This window comes from Euleptes europaea, chromosome 12 (assembly GCF_029931775.1).
Source record: "Euleptes europaea isolate rEulEur1 chromosome 12, rEulEur1.hap1, whole genome shotgun sequence".
Lineage (NCBI taxonomy): Eukaryota > Metazoa > Chordata > Lepidosauria > Squamata > Sphaerodactylidae > Euleptes > Euleptes europaea.
In genome coordinates this window covers 46,965,242-46,983,478 of record NC_079323.1, presented here as the reverse complement: position 1 = coordinate 46,983,478, position 18,237 = coordinate 46,965,242, and the positions used below count along the sequence as shown (strand labels likewise).

The following is an 18,237-nucleotide window of genomic DNA, read 5'->3' as shown; positions in this document are numbered from 1 at the left end:
CTCCCTGTAGACTTAGAGCAAGTGGTGGTAGGAAAAGCACAGAATGGGCACTCAGCTCTACTGGGTGAGCACTTTGCGGCAGCACTCAAAGGGGAGAGCAAAGCCCACACTCTGTGGCTGACTTCTCCCATTTCAGAACCCAAACAGGTACCCCAACTCCAGAGGAAGGACCGAAAGGGACGGCCGAATTCTGACAGGTGAGCAGGGAGCCACCCCAGCAATGCTGTTTCCCACTCCTAAGCCCAGCTCCATTGAGGTAGAGAGGGTTGGCAGGGGATGCAGCCTTGCGTACAAGGGGGATTGGTGTGTGGGGAGAGCTCCCAGAGAGCTGATGGGGGCAGAAAACCCAGGTTTTCAGCTCTGCACTAGGCTGTAAGCTCATTATTTTGTCAGGCTCCCTCCCCCATGGACAGAACACTTGGGGGGGGGGATGGAGCCCCTCCATTCGAAGTAAAGTAGGTTGCCTCACAACCCTTGAACCCAATCTGTTAGAGAAACAGAGCCCTGTGCAACAGCTGCTGCAGTGGGTGGATCATTAGCACTCACTGAGCACTTCAAAGCCGGACAAAGGAGTGCGGTTTGTATGGTGCCAGCCTGTGCTTGGGGAGGGGGGTTGCGGCAGAGTTCCCCCCTTTGGCCCATGGGACGGATATGACTATACCCAGCAAGATACTCCTGGCCGCTTGTTGCTGCATATGCCTAACAGCCCATTCCTGAAAGGATGAAAGTCCTTTGGAGGCCAGGAAAGGGCTGAGCCGGCGTAAGTGGCACAGACTCTGTCCGCCATGTCACTTATGCCATCCTGGTTTGCGCAGATTCTGGCAGGGGGACCCAGATGTTCTCCCGGTGCTACCGCAGCAGCTCTACCCAGGGACACTGGCTGGGCCTTCCGCCGGCGTCCCACTGGCGCACAGGCCCACATCAGTGTCCTGGGGGTGTTCCCAGGGCATGCCAGGGGGCAGAGCTGCCAGTAGACAGCTTCCTGTCCCCTTTCGCCCTGGTACACCGCCAGAGAGAACAGCGTCACTGCACCAGCTTTTTGCTGGCGTAGCCTTGCTGATCTCATTGGGGCAAAATGCCCCATTTAAAAATTAAAAAGCCAATGAAAGGTATTTTAATGCCTTTTGGCAGCCGGGGAACTGCTTTGGAGATGCCACGGAGGCGCCTCGGCCACGCCGTCCCCAGCCGCCAAAGACTCAGGAATGGGCTGTTAGTTTTGCTTTCCTGCAGCTGAGGATTCAACAAGCGATCTCTGGGCATGGCTAGTGCCATCCCACCCACCCCCCACACACACACTGCTCAGTCTGCTGTCCCAGCCTGCTTCTTGGAGTGAAGCATTACACCCATCCAGCCGTTCCTGCTACTCCACCCCACATAAACACAAATAGTGGCAGGGAAGTCTTAATCCATCTCCCCACGGCCCCAGGGAGGTGGTAACATGAGTCATCAGATCTCGCCATGATTTTTTATAAAGCACCTATCACTGCACCAGGTGTTATAAACATTACAATACAAAACAAAGTCCCCAGCAACGGATTGCAAGCTAACAAAACTTGATCTTCTATAACATGTATAGCTTGTGTTCAGTTTGTTAACATTATACTTGGAAGTTAGAAGCTGGTGTCCCAAAATGAGAACAGGACTCTACACGAGGCCTTACCTGTGCAAAACAAAGATGTAGCACACAACTCCAGCACAATTACAATCCACTTATATACAGATTACAACAGGAAATGAAAGTCACATTTATCTTGGATCAGGCATCAGCAAATAGAAACACTTCAATTAAAGGTCAGCTTTCATTATTTTTTGGAAAAAAAATAGTTAGCAAAGAAATACTATGTGGTGGTAAGTGAGGCAGTAACAACGAACATGAGCATGACCTTGAAAGAGAAAGCAGGAATAAAACAAAAGTAGCAAGGAAATATTGTTTAGATTAGTGACGAGTGGATAGATAAGGTGCTTGTACAATCACCACGAATCTGGATTCTAGCTAGACTTGTTGGGATTTAAAGCTATTAATTGCTTTGAAATCTGCTCCTGTCTAACAGAATGCACGTGTGCCCATAAGCCATTATCCTAGCTGCAGAAAGCAAATTCTCAGTGTAATGGACCTTACAACTTCAATTTACCACTACTTCTTGCTCACATGATATTTTAAAGTGCCTTGTACTCTCACCCTTTCCTTCTCTTCTTCCAGCAAGCAGATTGGTGCTGCAGTATACCCTGCATTGGCTCGCATATACAAACTTGTGATTTTATACTTAAATCTTATGCAGGCATGCTGATGTGGCATTTATTCTAGTGCATGGAAACACATAAATGCCTAACAGACAGAGGGGCTTTGGTATATGAGGCCTTTCGTATGGAGCCTTAGATTAAAATGCCGAAGGTGCATAGCAATGATAAAATTATTGCCAACATTTAGGCAGCCTCCTGAAGGATATTTGATTCTGTTCTGTTTCATTATTGCCAGAGCACCCAGGAACAGGAATGATGCCAAACATAGTTTTCTTGTGTGATTGGTTTTACTCACCTGTAACATGCCTACTATGTTTCATAACATCATAACTGGAACAACCCAATGAAAGAGACAGGCTACTTAAACAATGGGGGAGGGCTAATGGCCTACTTATGGCTTTCTGGAGACAGTTGGCTAGCCAACATGAGAAACAGGATGTTTGATTAGTTAGTCAGTGTGGTGTAGTGGTTAAGAGCAGTGGTTTGGAGCGGTGGAGTCTGATCTGGAGAACCGGGTTTGATTTCCCCACTCCTACACACGAAGCCAGCTGGGTGACCTTGGGCAGGTCATGCTCTCTCAGCCTCACCCACCTCACAGGGTGTCTGTTGTGGGGAGGGGAAGGCAAGGCGATTGTAAGCCGGTTTGATTTTGCCTTGTGGTAGAGAAAGTCGGCATATAAAAACCAACTCTTCTTCTTCTTCTTTGTCCTTTGGTTAAATTCAGCTAGTGGTGACAACATCAGACAAGAACCAGAGAGATCCAAATTAAGATCTCCAGTCTGCCATGAAGCTCTTTGTGACCTGGGCAAAGCACTCTGTCTCAATGTCTCACAGGATTGTTGTGATGATGGAGGAAGGAATGGTCATTCTTCGCTCCTTGGTTAAAAAAAAAAATGACAAAAAAGAAGCCTTACAATGTAAGCTGCTTTGAGTCCCCACTGGGGAGAAAGATAGAGTATAAATGAAGTAAAGATATAAATTAAATAACGCTAATAATTAAAATACATTATATTCATATTCTGCTATTATGTAAAAAGCCTCCGATTATAAGATGTTTATAATCATGTTAACATCTGCTACTCACCACATGCTTTAACTGTCATGGAAGTAGGGTTGCCAGACAGTGCCTAGCAACTGGCAAGATGGTGGTGGTGGTGTGTGTGTGGGGGGAACAGTATTGAAGGATAAACATATTTTTTTTTTAAATGCAGCCTCATGTACTTACTGATAGTGCTTACCAGAAGTGACAAAAGTAACTGCTGTAAACTCTATAGAAAATAATAGTTTCCAGCAATTTGTAGAGCTACCATTTGTCATTTTCAGCAAGGATGTCCAGTAAGAACACATGGCTGCATTTCTGTTTTAACTTTTATCCAGCGGCTGCTCTAAGCAGTGCCAAGCAATGGGACCTGGTGGTGGGGGATCCCCCACCTGGGGCTTGGTTGACCTACATGGAAGTCTATGAATGACTCCAGAAGTGCCCCCTCCCCTAAACTGTTGGGCAGTGAGGAAAGCTCTTTGCCAGCTATACAGATTTAAATTGAATCTTTGCACACCTCTCAATAAATGGGCTTTGTTAGCTTATCAGCATTCCTCATGGATAACACTGATGATAAGGTTCTTGCACAAAATGGCACCGGAGTCTCGCTCTCACACACAGACATACACACAAACAAACACAAAGTGGGATTTTGCCTATTTGTCATGGGCTGCTCTTCTAGGTGAGCAGAGTATTGTCTACAACTTTACCTCCAGGTACTGCTGTCCTCGGGACTGGCCTTCATTTTCACTCTGTGAATTGGGCTGCTGAGGGATATAAATGAGAAGTGTGACCCACGCTCTTGGGTTTAATATTTAGTATGAGTAGTGCAGTCACCATGCCACAACTTGTAGCTCTTTTCAAACTATATTAATTGCTTGACAACTTAGCATCCCCATGCTTTCTTTCACATGCACTTATCAAGATCTTACTTTACATCTGTTTAATCTCTGGGCATGTTTATTTTTTCACTTTGCATCAACAAAACTGATCTCGCATTCATAATATGCTTTGGGTAACAAGATGTACAATTATTAAATTGAACTACAGCTGTTGTGTGTTAATGTTCAGTGTTAGTGTGGTGGGTGGAAAAAATAGGCCAATATTGTGATCTTTTGCCAAGATTTGACTTGTTACAACATAGACATAGTATTCTGTGGCCTTAATTTCCTAGCTGTGTTTAAGTAGATAGGTATTTCCCCATGGAATACAAACTATAGCAATTGAATAAATTTAAACAATTTATTCCGAAAACGTTTAAACAGCCTTGCATGGTTCTTTAGAACTTTAGATGGTGTAAATGTTCCCCATTTCATCAAAGACAAATAAAAGTTAAGTTACAGACTATTTGGGGACTTCATTAATGACATTTAAATGCTGAATTGTATAATGGGGCAAGTAAAAACAACTCTATGAAGAAAGTGCATTTATTCAACATATATGCCATTGTGTAGCGAAATGGATGAAATCCAAGTGCAGGGGTATACAGCGGTATACTGTTCCATTCACTTCAATCTGGATGTGCCAGCAGAACTTTCCTTGATGTTGTAATTGACCATGCAGCCTCTGGTCACACACAGCTCTGCTTACAACTGAAATCCAGACTGACTGCATCTTAGGTGCATATGAGGATGTGAGTTGATGCAAAAAAAACCAAAACAATGGTTTGGTTCTTCTGCACTTTAACTTATGTGGCTATGTGGCTATTCTAGCATTTCAAGGATTGGGACTGGATATATCAGAGCAAGTCAGGCCAGCAGTTTTTGTACAATCACTTCACTGAATTCAATTCAACCATACTCGCATGCTTTTTTCTACTGTAAGTTACAAGGGTTTAGTTAACTTGGACTGAGCCATCAGCTAGTCTTACAATAAGCAATCAAACAACCACTTTACTATAAGTCCATGTCAGGTTGGATGCACTCAGCCGTGATCACACTAATAAATGTGAATCGGTCTTCAAGATTTTTATTTGATTGAGACCATTGCCTTGAACATGTTGCTAAGAGGCAGAAAAACAGTAAAGAACATACATAATTTAGATGCACTGGTAAGATGCATCAGAAATAAAAATCATTTCCCCACATACTCAAATGTGTTTTTGAAATGTTGCTATGAAGAAAAAAAACATTTGGTTAGTAATGGCTCAAAGGAATAAGTTAGCTCTGCTTGAACCATAACCATAAACGAGAAAGGGGGGAAAAACTTTAGAACTTAAGAAAATTGTGCCGCTGCAATTCTTTACTTCTGTCTAAGAGCTTACTGATCACCAGCATAAATGAGAGGTTGGTCCTTCCAGCTTTTCCACTGGCAAAAGAAGGAAGAGGGGGCCCATTTGACCACCAAAAAGACTATGATGGGAATTGTGGGTTGCTACATGGACTAAGCTGGGTAGACTACGGGCTGCAGTGAGGAGAGGAATTGGACAAGATCAAGTGGAAAAGTTGGGAGGATCCAACCCAGAATGTTCATGCATTTGTGTTTATTTGTGCAGCCAAGGCTTAAAAACAAACAGGAGTTTGTATGCAAAGCTAGCAAGGTAAACATGCATGTTACTTGCACAAAATGAAGCAATCCAAATGAAACATTATCATAACAAAATTCACACTAAAATTGCTCCATGTTAGTTCTTTCAAAGAAACCTTGCATACTCAGTCAGTAATTTTGGATTTAAAAAGTTAAATATTTACGAATATTATTGTTCAAACATCACTTGTCCAAAGTCACATCACATTCATGAAGAATCTTTAGTTTGGTTTAATCATAGATTTTTCATGCAAACACCAACCAATATCTTTTTTAAAAGAAGGCGAAAATGCAAGTATTTATTAAAGGATTTAAAACACGATACCGTTGCAGCAGAAATATATTGCGTAAATAGAGAAAACATACTTACCAAAACTGAGTTAGCACGACAGTTATGTGAAAACCCCTGAGTGAAGAATTCTGTATTATGGTCCAGTCTGTTATGTCCTCCATACTCTGGAGCATCAGAATCCAGTGCAATTTTATACTTAAGGCAGCTGTTAAGGTCTTCTACACCAAACACAGATGTCACAACTTGCACACACCAGGCATAATTGAAGCAATGATAAAAATGAAAAGTCTGGGCAAACTAAAGGCCATAATTCTATTTTACTACCGGAACTGCAATGTAGCCTCCCCTAGAGCTGCTATCCTTTCTCATAAGGTGACCCACTACATGGAAACATGTCTCCAGTCCCTCATCTAGTTCAGACAAACTGCAGGTCCTGTTTTCTTGCCCTCACTGCTTGAAGCTGTAATAATGTATTTGCCAGTGAGCCTAGGTATCGATGAGATGTTCAGTACTCAGTAGACAGATAACCATAAAGTCCCCTCAACCCAGTCAACCACAAGAGATTGGTGTCATGCCAGTCTCCTTCCTCCTCCTGCTGATTCCTTAGGACAATTACCAGTTGCTCTCTGCCCTCTTCTTTCCACTGGACATGCCCTTGTAATTTAAAAGGAAAGGAAGACAGTCCCAACTAGATCACTGAAGTGTTCATTGATCATTGAAGTGTTTGCCGAAAATAGGCAACAATCAGCCCATTCCTAAAGGGGGGGGTCGAAGTTCCTTTGGAGCTGGCGTAGGTGCCTCATCACGGAATAAAGTGGCACATATGCCGGCACGGGGACAAACACACCGACGTCCGGGCGCCACTGGCCCCTCCTGCCAGAGCAGCCATGCCAGCAGGGCTTTCCTGGAAGGAAAAGCCTGCACCGGTGTGTGTGGGGGGTGTTCCCGGGGTGGAGCTGCCTTTAGGATCTGCCATGGATCTACCCCCCCTTCAGGAATGCACTCAGAAATTTCTTGTGGTATTGATAACCTGGGCTAGTGAGTAAAAAAACACTCCTACTTAGCCCCTCATGGTGGCTAGCTAATCCTATGCTGCAAATCTTCAGGTAGGCAGGAGGGATGCTGGCAGTGCCTGCTATATTTGGCTGGATAGGACAAATCTCCTTATGCCACCTAGCCTGCACCTATAAGGGAGATGGGTACCTACTGTACACCCATATAAGGAAACCACAGAAACACCATTGCAGTGGTATGCTTTAACATATGGATTCATAGTAGTATTTGCATATTAAAACCTTCTGCATCCAAGAAAAGTCACAATCTCATGACATTTTCACTGGAAGTGTTAAGTTATCATGTATCTACCAATTAAAATGCGTTCACAACTGTGTACATGTGAATTGCTCTGTGAAGTTAATAGATTATAAAATATTAAATAAATATTAATGCTAGGGAAATCACAATTGTGTTCTCCATTTCAAACGATTCTATGAAATCCAGTTGTAATGTCCAAATTTTGCCAAGACATACTAGCAGGCCTAGAAGTCAGTAAATAATGGCTCCTTAAGCTAACAGAGGAGCTGACTTTACTTGCAATTTTCTTCTCCCCAACACACATAAACAACCAATGAAATAAAGCTTTTAATATACAGAGTATAAAGTAGCATGCTCTGAAGAGCGTTCCAGAAACGTAATTTTGAGCTAGGAATAAAGAATTTTTTTTTACTGATGGAGGCCTCCTCCACTAATAGGATTAGAACAGAATGAAGTCGTGCTCGTTCTTTTGATGGCTCAAAGTGCTCTAAGACTTCGTTGTTTGTTCAGCCTTTTGATCAAGGCTGAGGCTTGCAAAGCTAACACAATTGCCATCATTTGTATCTTCGGCATAGCTCTCTTCGCTCAGGTTTATGGGCTTCGTTGAAAAGTTGACATGCCTTTTATTTATGCATCAAACGGCCAAGAAAAAGTCTGAAATATTTTTTTAAAATGCTAAACCAGAAGTATAGCCATTTATAAAACCTCATTTGGTGCATGATTCCAAACGGATCTTATTGGGAGGAAAAAATAACACATATCAATGATCTCCATGCTGACACTAATCTGGTATTTCACAGAGGAATGCTGTATCTTGCATTATAAAGTTGGGTTTGTAACACAATTATAATAAAAATTCATCGTTTTTTTTTTGCAGTTTGTTGCAAACAAGGAAGGGATTTAACGTAAGAATGCCAAATTGTGCAGGATCATATCACTTCAGGCTATGCTTGTTCTTGTTTTATACTATTCATGTCCCTAACTAGGTAAATTGATCTAAACTGAATTTTTTTTAAAAAAAAAATAATTGATTTCGATCAGTTTTCCAATTATGTAGTTCACGTTTCCTGAAGAAGCATACCCATTCTCTTTTTCATCCATCTTTATTTTGAATACAAACTCTTGTTTTTTATATGGTGCCCACTGTTGCCTGTCAGTCCTGCCTATTTCCCTTGGTGCTGCTTTGAACAGTGAATTCTGTACTGTAGGAGCCCATATCATCATCCCAATATGAGCATTCTAGACCTTCCCAAACTTCGGCAGCTCACAGACACATACACTTTTTAAATGAAGGTTGTCTTTCTTTTCTCCTGTACTTTTAATAGGGACAAACAAGAGGGCACCACAACAGGTGAGCTTTGGAACTGTGCCCCAAATCATCTATTTTTATATACCCGAGAACTGAGATAGCAACGGTACATGGAAAATAAAACCATATTGGATTTTGCTGTTTAACTCTATTTCGTAGAGTTTGAATAAGGACCCTGGTTGGTCTCTCGCTTCAAAACAAAGTATGCTTCCCAGCAATTGTTAGTATTCATGCTTTGATGCTCTGGCAAACACAGAGATAATGTATTCATCTTTTATAGCCAAGGGACGGAGACATGTTCTTTGCATTCCTGTTATCTTTACTGTTCACCTCATTATCTTATCCCCCCTCCCCTTTGGTGTATATATAGAATACATGCACAAACCAAAATCAGTTAGATATGTGATGGGGCAGGCCCTGGCCTATGGAAGCTCATTTCACAATAAACCAGGCAACCTGTCTCTTCTGAAAGAGACAACACAAATATTAAATAATGCTCTACTGCATATAGGGGGATTCATATGAGCTGAGGCTTCCCCACGGCTTTTGATCTAATTGTCCATGGATAATATCCTCTGATCTGTAGATGCATAGGGAAGATCCAGTTCATGGAGAACTCAGTATCTAACCACTATGAGCAACACGGAACACTAGACCAGGCTTTAAAGAACAATTTATGTTTTGTAAAAAGCTTAGTCTCTCTCTCTGGTTTTAAGCTATTGTTAACTCTTCTTAACAGTTTTAAATGTAAGTTATATTGTCCTTGATATAATGACTCCAAATGCTGAAAAAAGCAGAAAGACTGCACAATCCCACAAACATGGCATTCTATTTTATAAACATGTCCAAACAAACCTTTGTTTTATTGTCAGAAACCTCACAGAGACCCATAAAGAACAACTTCAGTTGCTCTCTCTGGTGCCTTTTTAAGCACAGCGCTAGCAAATGCTTCTACTATGTCACAGTAGTTTATGAATGCGAGGGTAATGTCTCCCTCTGGCACTTCTCGCTTAGCTTCTGTGATGCACAGTATATGTTAAATTTAATAATTTATCATTGTTGCTGAAAGCTTTGACAGATTTAATGATTGCTTTAAATTTATTTACCAGCAAATGAAATGTTTACAGCTTGGTTAATTTTAAGGATAAAAAAAGGAAAGAGCTCATATCTTCCTAACCAAGGACACATGCAAATAATTCTAACGATGGTCTTAGATATAAATTAAAAATATTTTTTTCTGCCAGCTTCATAATTTCTTTATTTATTGTAGCAACGTTACATGCAAACATGGTAAATAGAAGCTTCTCAAATGAAGGTGTCACTTTTCACTGGCTTTTGAAAGTGTCTTTAAAAAAAGCAACAGTGAAATCTTTTGCTGAGAGCCACTTCTCACGTGATGTCTTCCATGCAGAAGTTACTTGTCTGTATGGTCAGCACCAAGCGGCACCACTTTGAAAGCACTTATTACCACATGGTGCCATCAACAAACTAAAATATATTTTATTGGAGAACTGGTTGTCACTGACACTAAGTGAATATGGGTCACTCAAGGTTTGGAAAGACAAACAGGTAGAGAGCCAGAAGGATGCATACAATTCACTCTGGTCATCTATGCATGGCCGCTTTAACCTCCTTTATTCCCTGTTTCAGCCAGGATCAAAGTAGCCCAGATTGGGGGAAACTGCATGCATTGGCTGGAATGATAAGGGACGAAACTGTGTGCTAATGGAGGCATGAATACAGAAAAGCAGTCTCCCAAATTCAAATCAAGTCCCACCCCTTTAAATGCTGCTCTGTAATTGGCTGACCGCAGTACTCACCCTGAGAGAAGATTTCCCCCCAGATGCAATTGCAGCATAAAAAAGCATTTTAAGAACAAAAAACAAAAAAATTGAGCAATCTGAAAGAAGGGGGGGGGGAGAAATCCAAGCCTTTAAAAAAGCCTTTATTTTGCTTAGAAAGAGCTTCAAGGTAGCAGGAAGCATTTGAATCCCTGCCTCTTTATACACTGTTTCGTGATTGGCTGTGACAGAAGCCAATCTTCTGTGCTTCCCCTGTTTGGCTATCTGCATGCTGCCTTGAAGAGGGGTTTGGAAAAAGGGTGGGGTGAAGCTCAACCCGAAAACAGAGTATGCTCACTCTGTGACTCCGGAATGAGCCAGGATGAATGGTTTTAATCGGGCCAGAAGAGGAATGGGAAAAGCCGGGTTCCTTTTGCGTTGAAACAGCGTTGCGCTTCCAAGGAATGAGGGAACGTGGATACTGAAAAATTGGATCCTGGCTGAAACAGGGAATAAAGGAGGGTAAAGCAACCATGTATAAATGACCTCTTTCTTCTAAGCAGCTCTCAGGAATATGGAAGGGAGATGGGGAGAGGAAGAGACTGATGGCAACTGAGGTACCTGTGAGGAGATTCAGCTAGAGTGCTGCTTGCTCCTGATCCTTGTGCATTTTGGTAGTGGATGATGCTATGCTAAAGCAGGAATCATGCTACAGTGACTGGCACAAATATTTATCCAGTCTCCTCGATTAGTGCAGCCTACAAGCTAACAACGGGCAAGAGGTATATTCAGAAAGACAAATCTCACTGACTATATAGATTTGCTAGAGACCCAAATATTTTTCTTTAATTTCTCCTTTTAAAAAAGAACTCATAGAGGAAAAAAATCTCTTAGTCCTAATCTTAAGAGCTGTTTCAAGCATCAGATACGCTGAAATGAGAAAACACGAGTCAAGTCATTTGCGGTTTGCTTTCTCAAGTACATCTGTATGTTTACTTAGGACAATTTATAGATAAAATATTAACTTTTAAAAACAGATGTATATAAGAACTGTAAGAACCTTTGCTCCAGAGTTTGAGTTCCCAAATCAGCTCATTCATTTTCATGACAAATTATCCCTCAGACATGAGCAAGTTTCTTTTTCTGAATGTTCTGTTCATTAAATCTTGAAACAAACGTGAAGTGTTTCTATTAACTGTATAATACAACTACTGTAATATATTTTGTTCCATGTCAAGTATACAGGAGTGGACTAGGAAGTGAAAATGGCCCTAGAACAAGACAAACTGAGTGGCCCCACAAGTAGGGTTGCCAACCTCCAGGCGATGGCTGGAGATATCTCACTATTACAACATCTCCAGCCGATAGAGATCAGCTCACCTGGAGAAAATGGCTGCTTTGGCAATTGGACTCTATGGCATTGAAGTCCCTCCCCTCTCCAAACCCCACCTTCCTCAGGCTTTGCCCCCAAAATCTCCAGGTGTTTCCGGATCCAGAGCTAGCAACCCTACCCACAAGTCAGCACTGCACAGGTTACTGAGCTCAATAGTGCAAACAAGGGGAATTAGCTCACCCAAGGCTTTCTTTTGAAAACTGGCAGCAGAAGAAGAAAAGGCAGTTGGTGAGCTGACACCAATTCTCAGTGCTGATGAAGGGTCTGAGCCTTGTCAGCCCTAAAGCTCTGGCAGAGTTGCTAGAGCCTAGATCACAAGGGGTAGCCGTGTTACTCTGCCAATAGCAGTAGAAAAGAGCAAGTAGCTTAAAGACTAGCAACTGGACTCTTGCTCTTTTCTATTGCTAGAGCCTAATTATGCTTGTTTCTAGCCACGGGTGGCCCTCTAGGGCAGTGGCCCACTGTAAGTTAAATGGCCAGCCTGCCCCTGCAGGGGCAGAAGGCAGCAGCCATTCACAAAGCGAAGCATGATGTTAACCTTGTTGTTTCTTGCCTCTACAAAAGCAGACCCAAAGACACTTGCCTAATGTGAGCTCAAAATGGAAATCTGATTATTATCCACCATATTTCTTACTTACTATGCTTCTTAAATAATTGTTAAAACAAATTCTTAAACTCAAAAGTCTTCATTTTATCTTATGCAGACTTAATGACACATAAAGCATCATTAGGTAAATGTAGATAATACAGAAACACAAATAAGTATTTTGTAATCAGCGTCTCACATAGCAGGAATTGTAATTGTTATTTATGAAGATTATGATATGGCGTAATTAAGAGGTTTTGTTTAGGAAGAGCTGATGAAAATTTATGCTGAACTGCTGAGAAATGTTACAAGCATGCATTTATCAAGTATTCATGGAGGAACTATTCGTTTCCATACTTTCCAATTTCATTTATGTTGACATCCATCACAGTATTAAAAATGTAGCTTGTCTGCCCTTGTCTATCACAGATAAAACAGACTTGTAGGAAAAATATTTTAATAGCAAGCTGCAGTGATTGTTTGAGAAGCACAGCTTAAGCCTAGCTCTTTCCAATATAATGTCGTATATGGGTATATCCAAGTGGCCTTCATACAAACCAGGGCAACTGAAGAAGAACAATTGTGTTACAGGTAGGGTTGCCAGGTCCCTCTTTGCCACCGGCGGAAGATTTTGGGGGTGGAGCCTAAGGAGAGCGGGGTTTGGGGAGGGGAGGGACTTCAATGCCACAAAGTCCAATTGCCAAAGCGGCCATTTTCTCCAGGTGAAGTGATCTCTATCGGCTGGAGATCAGTTGTAATAGCAGGAGATCTCCAGCTACTACCTGGAGGTTATTATTAACCCGTATTATTGACCTGTATAAACAAAAATGTTTTTTTGTAAGAAATGAATTTACGTATATGAAGTAATATACTTTGTAAATACATAGAAGAATTATACCTTGCCAATATGTGTGAGTTTTTACACATCACAATTGAATTGCCAAAAGCTGTTTTATCTTTGAACTACCTGGAGGTTGGCAACCCTAGTTCCAGTACAGTAGTAAGATGTAAGGATGTGGCCATCCAATCCTAAACAGAGTTACACCCTTCTAAACTCTTTGACTTCAGTGGACTTCAAAGTGTGCAACTCTGCTTAGGACGACAGACTGTGAGTCTGTTTCAGCGACTGTACAGAAGCTTCAGGTTCCCCCCCCCCCCCCAGATTGATTCTGAGAATATTGAGGTCATGAGAGAGGCTGAAGAAACTAAAAGGGCAAAAATGAAACAAAAGGGTTCCCCCCCCCCCAGATAAACAAACAACAGAATATCTTTATGAAAAGAGCAGAGGGAGGGAGGAAAAACCGTTACCTGTGCAAAACACAGAAGAGAATTTGGGCATATTGTGACTTTGCTATGCTTTTAGAAGTATGGCAAGCCACAAAAATGGAGGGTTATTGCTCGCAATGGACTAAGAGACAGGGCAAGTGCTTACTTCTTATATCTTCTAGCAATAGTGGTTTGGCATTTTTCTTACTAGTTCAAAAATATTGCACCTGGAGTCCCCCGTCCACCAAATTCCTTTAAAAAGTGTAGAAAATGTAACCACATCTCCTTTCTATGCTGTGTGGCAATGTAAACATTTCATACTGCTGGCTCAGTCAGACAGCTGAATCAGGCATTCCTGCAATGCCCAACTGGTCTCATATGGCCTGAGGGCAGGGCCATGCAGATTATGCAAAAAAAAATTATTTGACGAAAGCAGTGAGAGCTTTCCGGAAGGTTCTAATAGGTTTACCCTGTATGGGGCTCTACACAGAAGCCAGGGCAAAGGGAAGAAAATATCATGCTAGCCTACAATCAGATGGACTCACATTGCTAGAAATCTATATTTCATTCTAAAATCTTTTTTTAAGAAGTGAATTTCAATATTAAGTTGAAATATTCTCATTCACTATGTTAACCTTAACATATGAAAGCAGCCTGATGAAACTTGGCATTTTGCTGATCCTAAATTAAATTCTTTGTCTTCATTTTATATAAAAGCTTGAATTCTAATAACCAGGGACAGTTACATAACAGTACTTCAAAGCAGAAAGTTAACCAAGTAGCTACAAAGAAACATCTTTGCCTTGGGCAATCACACTCCAGTGACTCATTCAAGTGACCTTATTTGCTCATTAGAAGCTCTAGGTGCAGGTTGCAAATGTCAGGGAGCTTAAATTTACATCTTTAAGAACTACAACTACCTGAATTTTTATGGTAATATTCCAGAGATTCCGGCCACATCTAGCATTATTTACTTAGCTCACCTTGACACACTCTTCCATCTTCACTAGGAATCTGCTTTAGTACATCTTCACCCTAGCTATTAAGCTGTTTTGATGCTTTGTGCAGCACATGAAACTGGAAGGCTTGTAAGAGAACTAACATTTTTTTCCAACTTGCACAATTTAAATAACTTTGAAAAGAGAATTCAACATATATATATATAAAAATGAAAAATTACACTAAATATTATAAATGCTAAGTCTTATTGGTAAGTCTTATTTACTGTTCTGAGGCTTTCTGCTTGCCTGGTTAGAAGGCAGAACTGATCTGGGAAGGGCTATCTTTCGTGACAATTATCAGAAGGACTCTGCTGAATCAGACCAGTGGTCCATTTAGTCCAGCATCCTGTTACATATACTGGCAAACCAATTGCCATGGAGGGTCAACAAACTGGGCATAAATTAAGCCACTCCCTGATGTTACCTTCTAGCGCTGGAATTTACAAGTCTACTGCCTCTGAATATGGAGGTCCCCTCTAGTCACCATGGCTAGCAGCCATTGATGGACCCATTTCCATAAATCTATCTAATTCCCTCTTAAACCTGTCTGTTCTCATGGCCATCATACTGTCCACTGGCTGTGAACTCTACAACTTAATTACTCATGGAAGGAGTAAATTACTTCTTCAAAAATTACTTTATGCGAGAGGAGCAGGCTGCTCACCAGCATCCTTTCAAGTCTGACGTATTTTCAGGTGACTGTTACCAAGTCCCAGTAGATTTTCACTGTCATATACTAAAAATTAAAGTGAAAGAAACCAGTGTGCTCTGTGATATAGTGCAAACCACAGATATAAAATGGCCAGTCAGGATCATTAAGAAAGGATTATATGCAGCACTAATTTCTCCACTTTTTTTTTCTTAGCAAGTTCCTCGCTTCTTCCACATATTTGGAAATTCTCCTTTTAGCAATTTCCTATTTATGATGGATGCATAAGCACCTCCCTCCTCCAAAGGGATTCTTGGAGTATATGTGGTTAAAACATGTTCTCAAGCAGCAAAATTTGAATTTCCTGGTTGAAGTCTACTGCTTGGCACAAAAGGAAACAAAGGAAGCAATAGCCTGTTCCATGCACAACTGTGGGCTAATGATATTTTCAGCCAATGGTCAGATCTAGACATAGCCCATCACATCATTAAGATGACTGGTTGTGAATGGAGAGGACTACAGCCTTCTTTCATGCACTTTCGATACACAGTTGCACTGTATCACAGAGTCTGTCTATACAGCTATATGCTGTGCATATATGCAAGAACATCAAGGCTTCTCCTAACCCTAAATGGTACAAATTGGGATCTCCCTATCATAACTATCACCAGATTCCTTCCTTCCTAAAGGTTAGTTAACAAAGGGACATGTACCCACAGGAGATAACTTCTCTCTCATAGATATAGGATTTTGCTTACTATTTTGTAGCAAAGGTCTCCACTATGAAAAACCAAAGGAAGTGTACATTTTAAAGAGACTTTTTTATAGCACTGGGGGTTACATAAAGAAAGAAAAAACCACATCAAGATCTGACTGTGCACAATTCCTTCCTATATGGGTTTGTCCCCTTCTTTGGACCATGCACTGTGTAATGCAGGGGTGGGGAACGTCATGCCCGGGGGCCGTTTAAGGCCCGCAAAATCATTTGGTCTGGCCCTTCGTGGGTCCTGGCAGATCTCTAGCTCATAAGGATCTAAGAGTGGTGATCTGCACCCTCCCGCAGACAGGAATAGTCTCAATACAAGGCAGATGTTAGTTTGTTTTGCTGAGAAAAGGAACCTTTTTTCCCCCTTGCAGAAGAGTTGTTAGCTATGGAGCTGCTAGGACCACCCAAGAAACTGTGTTAACCCTTTCCCACCTGGGCCATGGAGAAACGTATTGGTCGGCTAATTTTTAAGTTGATAATTTTGTATGGCCCGCGAATATCCAAATGGCCCTTGGCGGAAAAAAGTTTCCCTACCTCTGGTGTAATCCATTAAAATGCAATTTCTTTCTCTGTATTTTCCTCTAATGGCATCTTGTATTTTCCTCTAAGAAATTATTTGGGTTGAGCATTCCTGATGTATTTTCACTTCACTAAATCCTAATCTGCTTTCCACTGCCTCAAAATAAATGTGGAAAGAACAGAAGAAACAGCAGCAAATGCTACCTCTGGGTGCATCTCCCCCCCAAATGCCCAATAACATTTGTTTGAATAAGAATTGAATTTTGGTTTGACTAAGCTTACACTCAGTTTAGTGTTGAGACTGCATGGATGCCCAGAACAGCTAGCAATGGACCAGATGTCTTGAGAACCACTGGGACTTTTCACTTGTAAATCAAAACAGATGCTATGGAATTTTCCTCAAACATGGCAGATTGTGAGAGGGAGGGCAGGAAGGGATGAATAAGTGCTTGGCTCTTGTGGCCTTGTATGCCCAGAGTAATGCCAATCACTATTTTGAGGACAGGAAGGAATTTTCCTCCAGGCCAGATTGGTTCAGGGATCTTGGCTTTTTTTTGCCTTCCTCTGGGCATAGAGCAGGGGCTTACTGGGGGAGTGAGGAGGTAGCTGTGAATTTCCTGCATTGAGAAGGGGGTTGGACTAGATGTCCCTTGAGATCCCTTCCAGCTCTATATTTCTATGGTATAACGTACATCAGAGCTGTTCCATTGACTTTTATCTATTCTTATCAATGATATTTTGATAATGTGTTTTATATGCACAATGAAACAGAAATATACTGGAACTTTGTTCTACTGAGGAAGGACATGATACTTAGAATGTATCCTTAGAATTCCAAGGGATAAAAACAGGAAAAAGAATATGCTGTGGGAAGCAGGAGGCAAGATAGCAGAATATTGCAGATAAGTGGGAGGATCTGGGACTGGAGGCATGGAAGCAGGTTGATTCAACAAAAGACAATGGATTATAAAGTAGGTTGAAGAGGTTTAAAGACTAGATCCAAACTACCATTGGAGGAGAGAAACAGACGGAGCTGGATTTCTCCATTTCACCACTCCCCCTACAGTCAATTGACGCCCACACCCCCATACTGCTCCCGGGTCCATCAAGGGACCATCTGGATTGCGTGAGGGGGCAAAGGGGGGGTCTGTAGCGGGAGGGGGATATTAGTCCTCCTCTATTCTTCCTCTAACAAGTGTCATTCTACTGGTGGAACATCATGTTTTGATTCAACTAAGAGACCTTAGGAGCAGAGTTTACAAAAATGTAAAAAGGAGTTTGTGTGAGAATATCTCAGAGGCTCCCTTGTCACAAAGAGCTCACGATTTCATGGCCTCCATGGCTACCATGGGCCTGTCTCAAGTAATAATTGGTCCTACACATTGTACAGGTCAAACTCTTGATCTGGTATTTTGCTTTGGGCAGGATGATGATGGCTCCGCCAAGGACAGATCACTATTTGCTCAAGTTCAGACTTACAGAGATACCAAGACTCTCAAGGGCTGGGGGGGGGGGGGTCTATTAAAATTACCCGCCTCCAAAGCCAGATGGATCC

At 41.7% G+C, this 18,237-nt stretch overlaps 1 protein-coding gene across 1 annotated transcript in view; it reads right to left on the bottom strand.

Annotated features, from left to right (window-relative positions):
• Positions 1–18,237, bottom strand: part of GBE1 (1,4-alpha-glucan branching enzyme 1) — a 178,005-nt gene that overhangs the window by 7,137 nt on the left and 152,631 nt on the right. Inside the window, exons 15-16 of the mRNA XM_056858202.1 lie at positions 6,177–6,293; positions 3,991–4,047 (exon numbers count right to left, since the gene is read on the bottom strand). Coding sequence (XP_056714180.1) covers positions 3,991–4,047; positions 6,177–6,293 — 174 coding nt within the window. The remainder of the gene's footprint in view (positions 1–3,990; positions 4,048–6,176; positions 6,294–18,237) is intronic.